The sequence below is a fragment of the Pleurodeles waltl genome, chromosome 10 (genome assembly GCF_031143425.1).
Source record: "Pleurodeles waltl isolate 20211129_DDA chromosome 10, aPleWal1.hap1.20221129, whole genome shotgun sequence".
In the NCBI taxonomy this organism is placed as follows: domain Eukaryota; kingdom Metazoa; phylum Chordata; class Amphibia; order Caudata; family Salamandridae; genus Pleurodeles; species Pleurodeles waltl.
In genome coordinates, this window is record NC_090449.1 from 320,535,214 (window position 1) to 320,555,441 (window position 20,228).

The following is a 20,228-nucleotide window of genomic DNA, read 5'->3' on the forward strand; positions in this document are numbered from 1 at the left end:
CCGCCTTCCTGGCCTGGGACTGGCTAATTGACACGACCAGCTGCGGTGTCTGAGCCCCCTTTAAAATTCCTCCCATTTTTCACACGGCCTGCTCCAGCCAGCCCCCTCCCCCGCCTTCAGCAGCTGCCGCAGAGCACGCCCTGTGACGGAGAAAATGGCGGAGAGCACGTCCCGGCCTTACATTGATGGCTGACAGCTGTGTGGGCAGGGCCCCGCTAATAAATAGCAGCTTAACCTGGGGAGCGCAGAGGAAGACGAGGTCGGGCTTCGTTCAGCCCACCCCTTGCCCCTGCTTGTGATTGCACCCTCTTACCCGGTTATTTTTAAAAAGGCGGGCCTGCAGCAGTTCCTTGTTACTGCATGAAAAGAATCAGGGTTTGTGTTGGTTTAAATCCCAGATTATCTCGGTCTCACCACGCTACCCCCGGAGCTGCAGTGGAGGGACCACCAGTGGGGATTTAGAGACCCCACCATGCACGAATCAAGAGTTGCCCTTTGGCGTTGGCCCCCAATAGTATATTACGTGGAAAATGTCATTCTCCGGATGTCTCACTCACATTCCCAGGTGCTGACATCTCGTTGTGGAACGTCAAGAATAAAACTACCCCCTGCTGCAAAGTGCAAACCAGTTGACTCGCGAATGATGTTTAAGCGGAAGGTCCTTATAAAGTGACTCTAGAAAGAAAACATTTTTGGGAGGGTGATGCAGGTTTGCTGAGAGGGTGAGCAAATGGAAGTCTCTAGAGCCATGTTGCTTTTTAAGAGGATGCGTATTATTGAAAAGAGAGTTACTCTTGCCAAATGCTCCTCTTCTAATCGTATCAGTGCTTATAAACAAACTCCCTAGATATATGAGACGGGGAGGAGCATATTTTTTTTTAAAACACCAATGCAGCAGAATCCCATCATTTTAGTGGCCTTGCTTATAGTGAAATACTGGCCACAGCCATCAGAACAACGTAAACTATAGTTCCTTCAAAATGCAAAAAAGAAAGTGAGAAACTCCTATTGATAAATCAATCTACTTATCTATTTGATGGCTTAAAATAAAGATTAAATATTTACAGTGCATGTGTCTGCTAATATGTATTCCACAAGTAATCACCTGACCTTTCTCCACTCAGCATGTGACTGTCACCCTGTTGGTGCAGCTGGCAAGACCTGCAATCAGACCACCGGCCAATGTCCATGCAAAGATGGCGTGACGGGACTGACCTGTAACCGTTGTGCCAAAGGCTACCAGCAAAGTCGGTCGCCTGTGGCCCCCTGCATCAGTGAGTTGTGTGTCCATGTGTTTATATTTAAAGTATAGAGTTTTCTAGTTGTTTGTTTAGTAGTGGGGATGATGCTATCCGCCATCTGTGATAATGATCGAAATTTGACTTGCTCTGCTTAGGAAATCACAAATATATAAATGTTATTATAGTGCAGTATTCATTTGTCTGTTCTGTATTTTTCCTGTAAGGAATATTGTTTCCTGCTTGGAGAATGTTTGTGCTTTCAGTGTAAAAACTGTTTTGCTGCAGCTAGTTGCTTCTATCAACCTGCTCTTAGTGCTAGCCTGGATTTCCTACCTGACTGCTGTATTTCTTTCCTTCCCAGAGATACCAGCGATTATCACAACTCCTGTAGTCACCAGCACCGAGGAGCCAGCAAGTAAGCCACTAGTCATGATTGTAAGGGGCTTGAATGTGGGTTTGTCTTGGTACTGTCCCAGGGAACCTGCACCATTGAAATGTCCCTCCCAGACTGGGCCTCTGAGAAGGAGACAGGCCTTCAACACCACCTTTTTCGTGATCTCCAAACTTGGTCATGGAAAACGAACAATGGAAAAAATACAGAAAGAAATATTTGCAAATGAGGTTTTAAAATCCCATTTATTTTTTGGAAACCACCCAGGAAAGTTGACAGAAAGTCTTAGTACGTATGCTTTTGCCTGAAGCGGCTCTTTCCCCCGCCAAGATTTATTTGTCCGCGATCTAGTGTCCCTGCCAGCAGCCCTCACTCCAGAGCAGCCTTTCAGTTAAATGCATTTTTTTTTTTTTTTTTTTTAAAGCTTCTCTCAGAGGTTTAGTACTTGTGAACATTAGAGACTATGCAGTATTGCGGTGCCAAGACTGGGTAATGCACATCAATCCTTCTTCTGCTATTCTAGTACTAGCACCCTCCCAGGACTCAACCCGTGCATCTCAGTTCTGACACTTAGCACACCCATTCGTGGCCCGGCCTGTGCACACACCTCAGTTGTAACCCCCTAGAGTCTGGACTGAAACCCAGCCACACACAAGTCTAGCAGTGCACCTTACATTTAGTTATCTTTGCCTCTGTAATTAAAGTGTAGAGACCTACAGAGATCTCGTAATCACCCTCAATCCTAACCTGCAGAGCCTCATGCCAGTCCAGTATAAGGCAGCACTATTAGCTCTACCAATGCTGCTCAACCCGCATTTCAGCCCTATTTCCTTCATTCATATGTCTTAAATATATAAGATAGTGTCTTAGATAGAACAGCTTAAATATTTTTGTATGACCACCCAAGCCTTCTGTCTTCCAGTACTAATAAAACGTTGGCTGGGATTATATCTCACAACCTATGATAGAACCACAGAAATAAGTATACAATGAAATAAACAGAGTGGAATAACTGATTATTGTAGTCCTCTTCTAGGGTATTAATGTCATTTTTTATTCCAATGAAGAGGTCTTAAAACTCAGATTCCCTGCAGTGCCACCCCCTCACCCAACCCCCTGCAGATGGTGCTACAGGGAATGGTGCAAGCAGTTTGGCTGTTTGAAAGCACATTATTGCAGCAGTCTGAGCCCCCCAGCAGTAGAAGGCAGAATGCTACAGGGAGTAGAACTGTTTCAGAGTACACAGTTAGTGCAGTGCTAGGCTTCCCCAGCAGGGTGCACTGTAGGGGTGTATGCAAGACACGTGGATATTTACCCACACACACTTCCCGCATGTCTTTCTCCTTCTCCACAATGACCTAGGAGAATACTTATTTCCAGCATTGCTTTAGGTTTAGAAACCAAGCAAATTAAAAATTTAAGGTTCTTTGCCCGACTCCTCGCATCTCCTTTGTGTGTCTAGATGTAGTCTCTTTATCCCTACCTCACACATCTCGTCAGCCTAAGTTTTGATGCCAGGGTCTTTCAACTCTCTTTCACCTTGATCCAAGAACCCGCTGCTGATGCTGTTCCCCCAAGAACACCCAAGTGCTTGACACATTCAGTTACAACCGGTGGCTATGGACCGCTCTAAAAAGTTCCAAAGTGTACTGTATTAGTGTTTTTCATAGTAGAATTAAACTTCCACAGGGTGACTGAGTGATTCTAGCAGGATTCACAGTGAAGATGCCCACCACGCATCCCATTCTGCAACTCACTCATGCCGCCTTATTAATAAATAAGTTCCTCTGTCTGTTCATGCTCTGTTGTTCATTTAAGTTGACTGCTCCTGTGGTCTGACTTACTTGGCTCCAATCATTCCTTTTCCTTCCTGTTGCATTTGTAGGCTTTACATCTTCCTGAAATTTAATATAAAGACAGAAAATATATGCCAAATGTTACAATTTCCAAACTTTTTGGGCAATTCTGAAAATGGTAGAAGTCTAAGTTAACGACATCTGCTTTTTTCCCCTCTGAGATTGCGCTGCAGATTTGTACTGTCCCTAGCAGTGGGTCCCTGCCCCATTCCTGTCTGGCAGCAGGTTGGCAATGACGGAAACTCTTTTCTGGGTTGGTTAATTAGATTGGACAAGATCTGCATTTTCACTTTTAATGTAGGTGGCCTCCAGCCATTTCACACCAAACTGCTTAAAACCAGCTGTGCCTGACTGAATCTTCTAGAAATCCTTTGACAAGGAGGGATTTACCTTCAAAAGGATTGAGCTTGGACAGTGTAATATTGGCCTGCTAGCACACTCTGACAATACAATAGGCCGGTTATTTCAGCTGCCGCTGAGTCTGGTAGTCGCTGTTCTTTGTACAAGGCCGTTGTCCCCAGTTGTGGCTAAGATTTCCTCAAATCCATGCAGTAGCAGGATTTTTCAGCAGGCCAGAGGCGAGGAGTGGCTGACCCTTGTAGCTTGAAGCTTACTGCGCCATCGCCTCAAGCTGCACCTTGCTGGCAATACCCAAAAAGCTAAAAGCTAGTCTCTGTTAAATGAGTTCTCATCTACAGGAAACCTGGGTTTACAATTTGGGCGTGTTTGTTTTGTTTGGAACAGAGTCAATCCTGGCCAGCATATGGTTTGTCTATGTCTGGAGTGATATAATGGGTCGAAATCATGCACTAGGATGTGGCCCTGAGTAATGACCACTGGCAGAAGCTCATTTTATAATTCCACCCATCACATTTCTGTTTTTTGCTTCTATTTTTTCCTGGGGTTTGATAGAGCTAGCCCTCTGCAATGCAGGTGCTGGGCCATGTAGCAGGTCCTGGGATTTCAGTGGTTACTCCATTCAGAAAACCGTGGCTAGGATCTTAGTGGGGTGTTCCACATGGCCACAACACGTCCTGGGCACAGCAGTGGCCCGTGCTTCTAGAATCACCTTCGGTCCTGCTGCTGGCTGAGTATTGTAGCAGGCACTGTCGGGGCAGTTACTTGGCTTTCGAACTTAACCTGGGCTTATAAGTGTATCTTATCAAGGGAGTTGAAGGGTAAGTATAAGGTTAGGCCCATGGCACAGGTAACAAGAAGGGATAGGTTTAGAGTTGTTATGGTAGGTTAAAGGAACGATTAGGTTACTAGATAGGTTTAGGTTTTGTGTTAGAGTAGGGGTAAGGGATAGGGTTAATGCATGGGTTCGGTGGAAGTGACAAGAAGAGATGGGTTGAGTTATGGAGGGATAAAGTAAAAAAATGGGTTCAGTGTTAGGGTGAGGGAAAGGTTAGGTTTAAGTTAAATGTAAATGAAATGGTTAAATGAAGGGTTAGTGAGAACGTTAGTAGTAGGGTAATTTGGCATGATGAAGGTGATGGTATTTTTTGAGGAATTAAACTACTGGCAAGGTAGTGGCAAAAAAGACAACGGTGTTGAGGATAACAAGGTAGCAGTGCCGGGATGGGGCCTGCATTAAAAACTAGACCCTGTCACACCCAGAGCTTAAGCTTTTGGCATGACAGTGCCTGGCACTTAATGCAGGCACCAGCTCGGCACTGCAGTACAATCTTCTTTCTGTGGTTGCTGGATTGTTTTTTAAAAAATACTGCTCTGTTTTATCCTGCTTTGCCTTCTATTTCATTAGAGAGCTCCCCTCTCAGTGCTGCCCCCCTCTCTCCTGGGTGGAGGCCACATTTCCTGTGTTCGACATTTTACACCACATTTCTGTGGCTTTTTACATTTTTCCTGTCTGTCTGCATTTTTTAAATACAATTTTCTTCCTTATTATTATTCACTTTCGTCTTTCAAAAGGGCATCCGAGTGCCAGTGCCCTTACATAGCACCACACATACTCTGCGTTTAGAAAGCCAGCACTCCTACACCATTGCAAGCAATGAGATGTTTTCTCTTTGGGTCACCAGTAATCTTCATTCGCTCTCCACACAGACCAGAAACGGCCTCATTGTGCTCTTGTACTAATTCCCCTGGGCAAAGGGCTTGGTTCCTGTTTCCGGAAAAGATGCACTTTTGCACCAATCTCATGCACACTCGCAAAATGGCCTGTTTCTGGACACTGATACTGATCACTGTTTCATGAACCATTCCCCCCTCTCAAGAGCTGGGCTCGTTTTTGCTCTATTCCTCTCACACACACAGAAAGTGGTACCTTGTTTTTTTATTAAATAAAGGTAGTACACTTCAGGTTCCATTGTATAAATGCACACACAAGATGGTCATTTCCACTGTACCACCAGCTCTGTTGCACTATGCCAAGCACACGCAGTGGTTCATCACTGTCTTGTATAAGTTTCTATAAACACAAAGACGCAATGTCTTTTTATAGCCAGGCAGGGCTCATGCACCATCCCCAAACGCACATGGATGGTCTCCGTTTTGGGACAACTGGCACAGTCCTTCAATGTGCTGAAGATAAACAGCAGCTTCTTGCTGTATCTTGCAACATTTCCTGCACTCACACAGAACACACAAACAACATTGCCTTGTTCTAGTCCGGTACTGCATCTGCACCATTGCCCCCACACGAGATGGTTTCTGATCTTGCCTGCTCTCTTGCACTGTGCCACGCATAACCCAGCAGACCATCCAATATACTGCACTATTCCATTCGCACAAACACACACAATTCAATCAATCAAACATGATGTGTAAAACATGACCAATCACCCTCAAGGGTATCCAGGCACTTGCAGGTCTCAGTGGCTCATTCGAAAAGCCAAGTCTTGAGGGCTGTATGGAATTCTGGATGAGAGGTGATGGTCCGGAGATGCGTGTTGTCGAGGCTGTTCCAGGTTTTTGCTGCTATGTGGGAGAAGGCACATCCTCCACTTCTGCTTTGGTGGATGCGTGGAGTGTGGGCAAGCGACAGGAAGGTGAAGCGTAGTCTTCTTGACGGTGGAAATTTATGTGGTGGGTAATGTAGACGGGTCTTTGGTTGTGTGGAGCTTTGTGTGCATGAGTCAGCAGCTTGAATACGCACCTCTTCTGCACAGGAAGCCAGTGGAATTGCCTGAGGTGTGGTGTGATGCAGGATCTTCAGGGAAGGGTGAAGATGAATCTGACTTCAGCATTCTGCATGGTCTAAAGTCCTTTCAGGAGTTGCAAGGAGATTCCTACATAGAGGGCTTTGCCGTTGTCTAGTCGACTGGTGATGAGGGCCTGTGACACGTTGCATCACATGTGAGGGGTAGCCACTTTAAGATCTAACGTAGCATGCAGAGAGTGAAGAAGTAGGCGGTGTTGATAGTGTTAACCTATGATTCCATGGTGAGCCTGTTGTCAGTGATGAGGTTTGTGGCTTGTTCGAACTGAGTGGGTGTGAGTTCTAGTTCTGAAGGCCACCAGGAGTCATTCCATGTTTTGCTGCCCTTGCCGAAGATCAGAACTTCCGTCTTGTCTGTGTTTAGCAGCAAGCAGTTTTCTTTAATCTAGTCCATCATTTCTTTATTAGGCAGCACTCCTGCACCGCTCCTCCCACACATGTGATGGCCTCTGTTTTAGGACATCCATGCTCGCTGTTGCATTGGACAAGATCTTTTTCCTGACAGAGAGTGCTCTTTCACTATTCCACGCACTAACACAAACGCACAGAGATCAAAGTTTTTTTATTGCCTGGCTCTACAATTGCACCATTTCTACCCTCTAAAACAGGACAAATTATTTTTGCTGAGGGACACTTCTTTTCCCCCATTCCCCTCACTTACACAGGCCTTTTTAGGTCTCACTTAAGACAGTGCTTGAGCTTTCTATTGTAAGACCTATTGCTATCTTACAGTGGACTGAGACCCAATCAATTGGTTATCACTAGTTAGTGGCATCATTGTCACTCTCATTTGCTTGCTTCGTCATCATTAGCTGTGTGTGGGCTATCCTTACTCTTTTTATGTTTGTCCTGCTCCAGGACCATGGACGCATTACTATGACCTTCCACTGCTTGCATTTTCATGTGCTACTTTTTTCTTTTTGTTTAAACACTTCACGAGAATGCATGTGTTTCCCACCATTTGTCTTGTGTGCTTCTCCCCCTGCAAAACTTAGTGGTTCTACCGCTCGCTCTTGTGCTTCTCCCCCACTCCCTCCGGTTTCATTTTCACCCGCCTGCATCACATTACGCTCTTTTACCCGTTTGATTCCCCCCAGCCGCCGTGTGTTGCTTCTGCCCTCCACACACACTTGTGTTGCTTCACACGACCAGCTTTAAAAAAAACAAGAACTCTTATGCATTTTTTTTCTTTTCAGTTAACGATCCAGCTCGGATCGTTAACTAAACAGATTAAAAAAAGCGGCAGTGTAATTTTATGGGGGCACACGTGCAATGTGCGCACTACATTATAATGCAGACATCCTTCTCAAATATTTTTTGTTTGTTATTTTTTAGCTACCCGGCATAGCTTCGGTATACTGTGCCGCATAGCAAAAGAAACATTGGTTAAGCCAAAAAGTCCAAAAGGTGAGACCTATTGGCTTTGCCAGAGACTCTTCTCTTACATCATTCCTCCCACACAGGACAAGGCCATTTTTCTGACAGGCTCTGCTCTTGCACCATTCCTCTCACAGGCTTTGGGGACAGTTTCCTCTCATGGTGCTGGAAGTGCCTCGGCGCAGGCCTCCTGTTTTCCTTTAGGATAGGAGACATGAGGGCGCGGATCTAAAAGGATTTGTTTGCTCTAATTTTCTGGCAGAGAGTTTTGTGGGAAATCCATCCGTGCTGCCTCCCAGCTCGCTCTCAAACAGAAGCTATCAACCTCCAAAGCAACAGAGGCCTAGTAAAGGACATTGAAATCTGGAAACAAAAACCAATTTTTATAAAAAATGTGGCTCGTGAGTGACCAACACTAAGTGCGGCCTATTAGTCGGAGTGCCCAGAAATGGTCCTGGGGGCACGCAGAAGTCGTGTGTGCATTAATGACAGCCAGATATCAAGTGCTAAAGCGCCCAGCAGTGGGTCATACCACACACGCCTCGTATAACAGGATTATACTGCACTAATATACTGTGCAATGCAGTATCATGTACTAAGGATGTCACACGTTTTCAAGAATTAGGATGCAACAAAAATGACACACATTCTCGGTTCCTATCTGAAATATCCTGCATTCTGAAGTGTTATGATTAGGTAACAGGACCTGTAATGCACCTATCACAGGGGGTCTCTCGACGTTGGACTCAAACACTTAGGTCTAAATAAGGTAAGTCTTCACAGATGTTCTAAGACATTGACAGAAGATATTGGTCAAAGGCCTATTCCAAGTGAATTTTGGATAAATGGACACTGAATTGAAAAAGGCCCCACCTTCATAAACTGATTCTAAACTAGCAGATGGGAAGAAGACCTTTCGCTTTCCTTACCTGCAACTATTGATGAATAGTGAAGTGTTCTCTATTTGCTACATGGGCAGAAGCAAGGTTATGGAGTTACCGAAAGTCTAGCAATGTTCCCTTGAAAGTAATTCTCAGGTCCTTACTTATACAGTGGAAGGAGGTGTTCTTCTGTTCTGGGAGACTCAAGCTTGCCATAACTAGATATTTCTACCAGACAAGCGGAGATTTCTGTGATTTCAGAGGAGCTGCTGCCATGTTGTCTCCAGTGAAGGTATTGAAGGTTTGCCGTGCGGTTACCATGTTGAATGTGCCCACCCAGCCAGTGCTTAATTTAAGCTGGTGGTTGCAGATAGGGCTTCACCAGCACTTAGTTTTGGAGTCAAGCACTTATTTTTCCTCATCAGACTTTCACCTAGAGCAAGGGAGTGAAACCAAACAAGGAGGAAAAGAAAGATGGAAAAGCAGTGCTAAAGGGAGAAAGCAGGGAAGAAAAACTTAAAAGAGCAAGATTAAGACACAGGGAGAGTCAGGTGGTGGTGGTTGAAAGAGGTATGAAGTGGAATCAAGTCAACACAGAAAAGTATGGGGTTCACCAATGATTCGGAGCTACAGTCACGAGAGATTATCCGTGGGCTCCTAGATCTCGCTGGGTGTAAAGAACGGGCGGTGTGGGTGCTGTGTAGGGTGAGTGAGGGAAAGGGGTATTTCCTTTACGGACTAGGTGATCTCACACACTATATAGTGTCCTGCTTCATCATTTGACCACCTAGCCCCACCCAGGTAGGACAGTGCCACCTGGGCGGACTCGACCTCACCGTTAAAAGAACGGGAGGGAATGCGTAAATATATTTTTAATCTGGAGATAGTGGGATCCAGCTAAGCTACGGGAATATAAAAACACCTAGGCAGTTACCTGTGTGTGATCTATACTTTTAATAGTGGTGTCTGCTGGTGTATTAAAAACAAGGACGGGACACCTCGGTGAGAATGAGGACTCACTGGGTCGCCTATCTAAAAAACGGCCGACATGTTTCTGCCCACTACTACGAGCCATGGAAGGTCTGGGGACATTCTTCAGGGCCTAGGATCCCTAAACATCATGCAGAGTGCAGATAGATAAGCCTCCCCTAATACAGGGGGGAGAAAAAGAATTTATTAGAACAAATAAGGGGGCGTACATGTAGCAAGGAACTTCTGTGGGCTCTCTCCATTGTTGGGAGGTCACTCTGCCTCCTCAGTCTGAGTTGAGGCCCCCAGGTCCCTCCTGGGTCCAGGCAGCACTATTTTAACACAAACCACGACCTTGCTTGAACCAGGGCTTGTTGGACAAATCCAGCGATGCAAACAGCCTGCATCCAACATCTCGACATGGGACATCTGCACCATGCCGGAACCCGCAGCCATCTTCTTTGGTGCTCTTCTGCAGACTTCTTCTAACTGGAGAATCCACTTTCACACCATCTTCTAGGCTGGCAGGGGCTCCTGTCCTTCCTGGAATCTTCTGTGACTTCAGGAATAAGTCTCCTCTCTTCACAGGTCTTCAGGTCCCGGAATCCACCATTTGTTGATTGCAGTCTTGCTTGGTTCTTGCAATATCTCTCTCTTACCATGACTTGTAGTGTGTCCTGAGGAAACTTGCAGTACTTTACTCCTACTTTCGTTGGACTCTGGTGTCACGTAGGCTCTCATTATTCTAATGAGACTACTGGATTTTGAGCAGCAAGATCGTCCACGGTGTGGGAGACTGAGTCTGACCCACTGTGGGTGACACCTGTCGCTCTAAATCCGGGTTTTGCTCCAGCTAACTAGCAGTGCCTTATCTCTGCCAGAAGATAGGGATGATTGGGCAGCCGAGCGCATTACATGTTAGGGTTCTCAAGGAAGTCGTGGTCAATCAGGTCGCATCCGGTTCTCTCATTCACAATTCGGTCTCATATATAAATGACAATGACAATAAGAAGCAGTATAAGTTTTAATGACTGGTTTAATAAAATGACTGCATTTTAGATAGCAGAGGGTGAGCTGCAATAACCAGGACGACACAACATGACAATATTAAAATGGTGACGAGGAGAGTGAAGCATAAGAATAACGCAATCATATTGCCACTAGGATTTATGGACTATTTCCTATCTAAGCCATCATCTGAGCTCAGCAGGTTAAGCTCTAATTCTGCCTTTCAGGTTCCCCCGGGAGGACATCAACCCTCATACCTGAGCAAAGGCCTGTAGTCTGCGTTAGCATCTGCAGCGAAGCAATCGGCATACAGTCGTGATTCCCTGGCTGGAATCTCCCTCTTAACGTGGAATGGGACTAGGAAGTGTTTTTATAATAACACAGCTGATGTTCTAAGAAAATGTCCCTACGTAAGGATGTGTATTTTCTACGAATGTTGGAGACTAAAACTTCTACCACGTTCTCCGACAATGTACCAGACTGTAGCCTTGACTGAAGCACAAAGTGATCAAGAATGTCTTGTTTGAGAACACAGTGCTGGGCTAGGCAAAAACAGTTAGATAGATGAAAATAAAACAAGACTGTAAAACTGGTTATTGTAAAAATAACAATGCAAAGCCGAATAAAATATATCTAGGTCACAGTGCACAGCGGCCTAGTGTGTTAAACTAAAGTGCATGGAGCTATAACTAAAATGGCTACACAACACTGGGGTGGGGTACTTTACTTACCTTTGGTGTTTGCCTACACTCCCAGCACCCCTCTACACACTACACTTGCCTAGGAGGGAATTCGTGATTCGCATTCCACTTTCTTAGTATATGGTTTGTGTTGCCCCCAGGCCTATTGCATTCTATTGTATTTTCTACAGTTTGCACTATTCTGTGACTACTCACTTACCTGATTTTGGTCTTTAGTGTATCTATTGTGTATAATGCTTACCTCCAGAAGGAGTATTGTCTCTAAGATATTTTTGGCCTTGTGTCACTAAAATAAAGTACCTTTATTTTGGTAACACTGAGTATTGTCTTTTATTGTGTATAAGTACTGTGTAACTATAGCTTTGCATGACTCCTAGTCCAGCCTGAGCTTCTCTGCTACAGCTACATCTAGACAGCCTAAGCTACTAGAACACTGCCTACATTTCACTCATAAGGGATAACTGGAACTGCTATAAGGTGTAAGTACCCAAGGTACCACTACAAACCAAGCCAGCCTCCTAGAACCACAACCCAGGCCCTGAAGACAGCAGTGGGGACACAGGGCTGCAAGGCCCCAGCAAGCAGGCCAGCACAAGGGCCCAAAGACTGTGACAGTCCATCTGTGACCTACCAGGTCACAGGTTAGCACAACAGCAGCAGAGCAGGCCCAAGGCTGGTTCTGGCGGGTCTTTCCAGCAGCATCCAGTGCCCAGTCCATTAGTCCATTAATGTCTAAAAGTGTAGGGGACAGCCCCTGTACTTATACTCATTTTGCGCAGCTTCCACAAAAGGGGTAGAAGAGTTTCCAACCAGTACTAACGGTTCCAGGAATGTCCCCTTTCACCCCCAGCACTGGCTCAAGACATCAGTAGGGAGTAAAGCCCTTTGTGTGAGGCCAGGGCACAACCTTTACAGATGCCGGTGTGCCCCGCCTCTACCTCTTCCCGCCCAGGACACCATTCAGTTTGCAGATGTACTCTTGTTACACCTCCACCTTCCCTGTGTACAGGCTGTCAGCGAAGTATGCACAAAGCTCAGCAGTCGCTCTGCCATAGACGTAGAATGAAATCAAACTGCAAACTACCATTTATAAGCACAGAGAATTGTCCACTTTCTAAAAGTGGCAGTTCTACAATGGTAACAAAAATCCACCTACACCAGTAAGCAGGATTTCTCACTACCATTCAAACCATACCAAACATGCCCATGCCACCCCTCATAGATCAGACAATACCACTGAGGCATTTATTAGGGCATTTCCCATACAATCCTATGAGAGAAGCAGCACTCACAGTATTGAGAAACTAAATAGGCTGTTTGTCACTACTACTGCATGTAGTACATAAAGTCATATGTCCTACCTTTTACATCCACAGTACCCTGCCTATAGGGCTATCTAGGGCCTACTTTAGGGGTGACTTAGGAGTAGTAAAAAGGGGAATTCCAGGCCTGGCAAGTGAATTTAGATGCAATGTCCCTGTGGCAGTAACCTGCGCATGTAGGCGTGACATGCCTGAGATAAGTTTGAAAGGCTACTTCTGTGGGTGACGCAAGCTGCGCTGCTGGCCTACTAGAAGCATTTAATTTACAGGCCCTGGGTATAAGGGATACCACTGTACAAGGGACTTACTGGTAAATTAAAGGTGCCAATCAGGGGTAGGCAAATCATACCACATTTAGAAGTTAGAGCACATGCACTTTAGTGCTGGTCAGCAGTGATAAAGTGATCAGTTTCCTAAAGCCAAAAAAAGAGGGTCAGAAAAATATGAGGAGGAAGGCAAAACGTTTGGGGGTGACCCTGTAAAAAGGGCCAGGTACAACACAGATGTACTTGCATGTGCGCCAGGACACAACTTGAGACAAGTCTGTTCGGCTTGACTACACAAATCAGCTCCCAGTTATAGAAATCAAAACTTCAACCAGGTGGCTTTTAACAGAATGGGAAAATAAGCATGCCTCAATATTTTCAACGTCCCATTTACCAGGACGTTTCACCCCAAGAGCTAAATAAACACCTATCGAAATTGTGGGTGTTAAAATCTCAACCACACACTGACTTTTTGCTTCGGGAATTCCAAGCAAACGTTCCTAATAATAGCATTGTCGTAAAGGCACTAGTGCTTCAAAGTGCTTGTCAGCAAGAAAGAGCCGGTCTCAGTGATGTCACAAGAGTCCTGTTTGGGGCTCATCAGCACAATTCTTTTGACGTGCATTGACAGTGAAGTCAACGCCTCTGTAGTGCTGGCAGACAGTTAGTGACAGACCAGTTGTTTGGCATTATGTTATGAGAGTTTGGATAGTGCTTTTGTGCTACTAGTATAAACTCTGAGTCTGGCAGTCATTATAGTGTTCAGATCCTCATTGTTCTCACTGACAAGCGTCAAGATGGTCTGTAGAAGTTGTATTTGGTGTTTTCCACGCATTCTTGTGCACTCTTTACTCTGATGCTCCTGTGCGCTCTTTTAGTCGTGGGCCACCAGGGCAGAGGGTCGTAGGAGATCTAGGGACAGGCTGGCCCAGGCTCACTTGGCACACAGCAGTTCCAGCACTGACTTTATTCTGCTTGACCGAGCTGGAAGTGGCTAGAACGCATTGCTCAATACATTCTGGGTGAAGCAATCATGTGCCCGTCTGTCCCTAATCTCCTTGTGTCCAAAGCTGAATTAAAGCTTTCATGCCGGGCGGTCGGCAACCTCCCCTCTTGGGACCAAGACGGCCTAGCGGAAGCGGCTGTGCTAGGCTGCGACAGAAGCTAGTGCCACGGATTTCAAATGCTATGGCTCAGCTCTTGTCAAAAGGCACATCCAGCTTGGCTGACGTATGGCATCCCTTCAGAACCTTCTAGCATTCACAGGCGGCCTTCTCGACATGACATTGCCACCTGAACTCATCAAGAACCGAGAGAAGTATCTCTTTCCATCTTTTGCACCCAGTGAATGCCCTCATCAGCTACTTCAGGAAATCTTTAAAATTTGAGCAGTATTCAAGTTGTTAATGCCAGCCTGCCACAAGGCTCTTTTCACAGGCTTTAGGAAATTAAGAAAGCTAGATCACTCACTGGTGCACAAGCAGACAAGGAAGTATGGCGCCATACGACCTCCATACTACAGTGGTGGGATTGTTGCACACACGCTGATAGGATGATTAAATGAGCAGAACTGCTATCCTGAAATATTTTCTTTCGGCACCCCACCCTCTACTGTCCACAGAAATGATGGACAGCCCAGGCTGAGGTCCAGCAGGGATGGAAGAAAGCAGTGTCACTGTGGTTAACACTGGACCAGAACCATACTTAACCTCGGAAAGCACATGGACTTGAAACAAAAGAACTGCCATCCTGGCATGCGACACACATGTACAGGCACAATCATGCACACAAACACTTGTTCTTAGATTCTCCAATGTTTACAGTGACGCATGCCTCTACGTATGTATACATACACTGTCTGACCCAGGAGCTTGCAAGCATTGTCTTGCGAAGATACATCTTCATACAAATTCTTAGTCGCAGACGGGTGCACTTGAATTCTGTCTCACAAAAGCACTTTCAGCCAGCATCCCACAAATACTCAGATGCACAGGTAAGCGATTCTTCAGACACCTTCTCTTGTTCAGACCCGCAAACACCATCAGTCTTGCTCAGACACACATACCTAGACACTCTTATATATAGAGATGCATAGTGTTTAAAAGACAAACATTCATAGATATTGTCTTGCATATAAGCAGATGATGAGGCACTCTCCCACTCAGTCGCAAAACTCCTTCTGCCTTATGAAGGCAAGCAGACACAGTACTCTATTGCATACAAACAAAAACAAACACAAATACTCTTACACACAGAGGTAAGGATACAGGGCACCAATGGTCTCACCTCCACATAATCAGACACACATACAGACAAGATACACACACGGCACCAATGGTCTCACCTAGACACACAGACACACACACTTCCATACATTGAGACATATATGCATGCATACACACGCGGGTCAAATAAGAGGTAAAAAACGATCGTATACATACCTTTCTTTTCCACGTTTAACATGTATGAGCCATGGCTAACCATTTTTTGCCCAGTGACATAAAAGCAGGGCAGACGCCTTCTTTCGCACACAGACGCCTCCTGTCTCTCCCAGACACGCACTCACACTCTGGGAGAACAGCCCAGGCGGTCTGTGAAAAGCTGGCAGCGCACCAGTGTCTTTTCTTGAAGGGCCTCTACCCACCGCATCACTCCCAACCTCCATTCTCCACACAAAGGCCCTTGCCCTGTCCGAACAGAAGGGGAGTCTAGCTGCCAAGATGGGCCGCAAATTCGGGAAAAAAAGAAAGGAGAGAAAAGGAGACAACAAAACCCTGCACACAAAAGGCCAATACAGGCCTTCAGAAGAGGGCGGGAAGGACGCCTACACACAGCAAGAATGATGGTCTTTTTCTGTGCCGTTGTCCAGGAAAAAAAAGACGTGAATGGAAATCTGTGGCACTCCAGACCTGGAAGGCGGGTTTGGAATCTTCTCAGTTCCATAGAATTTTAACCCAAAACCGAATCCTTAAAATAAAAGAGCATCTACAAAAGCCATTCAGAGTGTGAAGGGGATGGAGTCTTTGTCTCTGCAGTGTACAGATGACTGTGCCACGAGCAGTGCGGCATCACGAAATACAAGAAGGTGCGGCGTGTCCAGGGTGTCTACCACAGCACACCAGAACCATAGCCTCCCAACACCATGCTTAGGCACTGCAGTAGATCAATCATGTTAAAATGAGCGTCACAGCACCCATAACAACTTTTGTGAAGCGAAGGGTAGAGCTGGACGCTGGAGTCTTGGCCGTGCCCCCTGCTGCTCATCACTTAGAAACACCATGATGCTGTGCAGAGTGTGAAGCATGATCAGGACATGAAGGACCGACCCCCTTTAATGAAAACAGTAGCCTCCATGGCCACTGAGGAAGGTGTTTCCACACAGTGGTTGCTCGGGTGTGACCCACTTTGATAATGCAAATGGGTTATTCCTAGGTTTGCCACCTTATCTTATTTCCCATCTGCAGAGACTGCGGAACGCAGCATCCCGTCTCTTGAATGGACTGAAAGACAGAGAGCATCTTTGTCTGGTTATTTGCTCACAGTGTCCCAAGGATTTAGTTTAAAATACCAGTGTATTTCAAGATTTCTATGATTTGGAGTCCACCCTTCCTACTATTCAAAGTTCGCCAACCCTAACTGTTGAGACACTGAACATTCTTCAGCCCCTGCATTCTAGAAGTAACAGTTGAGAACTATTGAAGACGAAAGTCTTCAGAAATTAGAGACCCCGCAATTCCAGAAAGCCTAACCACAGTCAGTGACCTCTCACTTATTATGTGGTCATCTCATCGTTACTTCTGGAAATGAGTCCAGTGAGAACTTGCAGGTACACATGCGCTTTAGAAATCACATTTTATGGCATGTAATCCCGTGTTGGTATGCAGGAGGGTTTGGTCTGTCATTTAGCCCATAGATTGAAAATAGGTGTGCATGTCAGGCAACAGCACTGTTGCCAGATGTGGTCCCCCATACATAGGGTGAAAATAAAACACAATATACGCTTAGTGTCGACTTCTTACCAGAAAAACTCAATAGGTGCCTCTAGGTATTTCGACTGTTTGAGGAAAATATTAGGCCTTTCCCAAGATAAATCCTGGATTTAAATACCTTTTAAGTGAACTTTGAGGAAGGTAATACTTAAGTATTCACAGGGTTGCTGCTATCACTTGTTGGTTGTCTATTATAGTATTTCCGGGATAGGATGGACTGCAGCAAAAAAAACCTTGATATAATTTTTGAATTTTCAACATAGTTTGTTTTTAGGGTAAGATAAAAAAAAACATCTTAAGCAAAAGGCTCAATAGTACTGCAGAAGTGGTCCTTCTAGTATTTGTGTATGGTGTAAACGTATCAACCAAATTAAGTGTTGCAAGGTCAGCAGCTCCAGAAACTGGGCACTTTGAGTCCGCTTCTTACCTTTGAGAGCCACGAAGCACTAATTAACAGGATACTTCCTACACTACTGTCCCCGTGATCTCAGAAATCCACACTAAGCTTGATTTCAGCTTTAAACGCTCTAAATACACTCCTTTGAGGGATTCTTTCCCAAAGACTGATCACTAAGCCAAATCTGTCCTTCTCTGTTTTTCCTCCTAATACTCTTCTGTTTTTTTTGGTACTTATCTTGTATGTCATTCAAAATATTATTGCATATTCCACCTTGCTAAGTTGAAATCGTTTGTGTATTGTACTTTTTGACATGGACCTCTACACTGTTAACATGTGGGATTTGAGGGTTTGAGACACAAATTGCTTCATTCAAATGTGTGGGAGCTCTTTGGCCCTTACATCATGGAGTATCCTGTTTTAAGACATTATACGTGTTATAATTAATTGTGAATAAAGACAAAAAAGGTCACACTGGCTTTCTTTCACTCCATCATCTATCCATCACTGCTCCTGATAGAGATGTCATCCGTGGCATTAAAGTGTTTGCCAGGCACTCGGCTTTCGGCAGGGGTCTCACAAACTGTTGCTTCCTCTATACACTTGCCTACAGCAGTGACTGGAAAACTCATGTCACCCTGGAATACTGGTAGATGGGACAGGCATATCTTGCCTAATCCATCTTGTCAACAGTGGCAGCCGTCCAAGGACAGGCTAATGGGCAGCACTGGATGGTCCCTTTTTCAAGATCCCTCATATATGTAAGTCTAGAAAGCTAAGCGCTTCCATAGCAGCACCTTTTAGCAATTAACATCACCCGTTATCCTACAAGAATAGCTTATTCCAGAATAACTTGTCTCTCTCTTACAATTTCATGCTTCTTATGTCTCCCTAGATTGTGAAACGTATTGTAAGCCGCCGAAGGGGAACTACAAAATCAACCTGAAGAAATACTGCAAGAAGGATTATGGTGAGGAAGAGTAGCTTTTAATGCAAGCTGTTGCTTTTTGTTCTCAACCACTATCCAGACTTTGCGGGAGAAACCACAGGGAAATTGAACCTCAGGGTTGAGCATTGGAATTTGTCTTTGTTCTACGATCTTCCTATGCTCTCTTCCCTGCAAATATTATGCTCGGTTGTTTTTGTATATGGCACAATATCAAATCCAATATATTAACCTGCACCTGGGGAGCTATATAACTTCTGTATGTACTGCAAGCTATCGACTTACACAATATATTCAAGGAAGACATACATAGAGTTCCTCTTCTACTCTGTATCTGTTTATCATGGTGATTTTGTGCAAGCTGAAATTGTCATTTAAAAGGCAATGTTGTGGTACCACACTCTCGTTCGTTCTTTAAAATTGGGGCTTTCTCCTCAAACAATTTACTCTCACGTGTCTCATGAACTTCTCTGTTGTGTTTAAATAGTTCTCAAGCATGTCTGTGAAATTGTGAGCGTGTGCAGCAGTCCTATATGCAAAAATGACCTTTTGCTTATGTGTGAGGGTGATGGAATACTGGGCTCTTTCAGGGACTGTTTCAATGTCCCATGATCATTGTGTTTAGATTCCCCTCGAAGGCCACCACGTCCTTTGGCAATGGAGGTTATTAGCTACCCCTGGTAGTTAGTAGGAATAAGCTGCCTCTGCCGTGGACAGAGCATGAAATACTGGTAGTTCACAAATAAAGAGTCTGCTGTAGTCCTCTTATCCTATGGTGAACAGTTGGTGTTGTCAATAAAGGGAAATACATCCAGTAGTAAGGCTTGAACCTCTGATTCCTCACTTCTGGTACTATTCTTTTTAAGCCCTCAGAGTTGAATGTTATTCACTTTAAATTGTAGGGGACATAAAATATGCAGATTAGTATGACCATGTGATCCAAATGGGTATCGTTGCCCAAATCCTTAGGTCAAGTCTGTTCTGCCAAGATACTTGTGTTTCTCCTATGTGTTGTCCATAAAGACAGAAGGTTGCCTGGCGTGGCCTGTGATCCTGTGCAGACAGTCATGGCCACTGACTAAGTAACCTGAGCTGGAGATTTGAGACTAATTTTTCTGTGCTTAGTTGTGCAATTGCACACCTAGGCCTTGAACGATGTACTAACGACACTAGGGTGCTAAAGGAATATCTCCTTTCATTGCCGGGTGTGATAACCCCATTCTGTGTTGTCTCTGAACACCAGCACTAAACCATAACAAGATTATGTCTGGGTTAACATGACACCTCCATCAGATTTTAATGTGTCACGCTCTTTATTAAACTCCGCTATTCCTCACACGTACCTCTTTAGCAACCCTCACCCTAATACACTACATCTCCTACATCTCTCTCGCAGTTGTACCCTGTATGGTGCATCTCCCCACCGTCCCTATACTCCTTTTTTTACATGTTTTTCTTACTACTAGATTAGCTTATAATTAATTAAACTATCTTTTACATTTCTTTTTCGCCCTCATTTTAAACATCCATGTCCCTGACATTCTCCCATTATTTCTGTCACCGTTCTCTTTTTGTAACTTATTTCGTACAACTCTTTTTTTCCCCCTTACTTCGTCGCCCTTCACTGTTGTGCCTTCCTACTGTGACATCGTCTTTCTTGGGATGAGAGTTTACAGTGATGGCTATCTATACTCTAGCCCCTG

At 44.9% G+C, this 20,228-nt stretch overlaps 1 protein-coding gene across 2 annotated transcripts in view; it reads left to right on the top strand.

Annotated features, from left to right (window-relative positions):
- Positions 1 to 20,228, top strand: part of NTN3 (netrin 3) — a 194,323-nt gene that overhangs the window by 169,807 nt on the left and 4,288 nt on the right. Inside the window, exons 4-6 of one of the 2 annotated variants that reach the window (XM_069210506.1) lie at positions 1,125 to 1,274; positions 1,603 to 1,656; positions 18,475 to 18,549. In XM_069210506.1, the coding sequence (XP_069066607.1) occupies positions 1,125 to 1,274; positions 1,603 to 1,656; positions 18,475 to 18,549 (279 nt within the window). The remainder of the gene's footprint in view (positions 1 to 1,124; positions 1,275 to 1,602; positions 1,657 to 18,474; positions 18,550 to 20,228) is intronic. The other variant, XM_069210507.1, reaches the window with a different exon arrangement.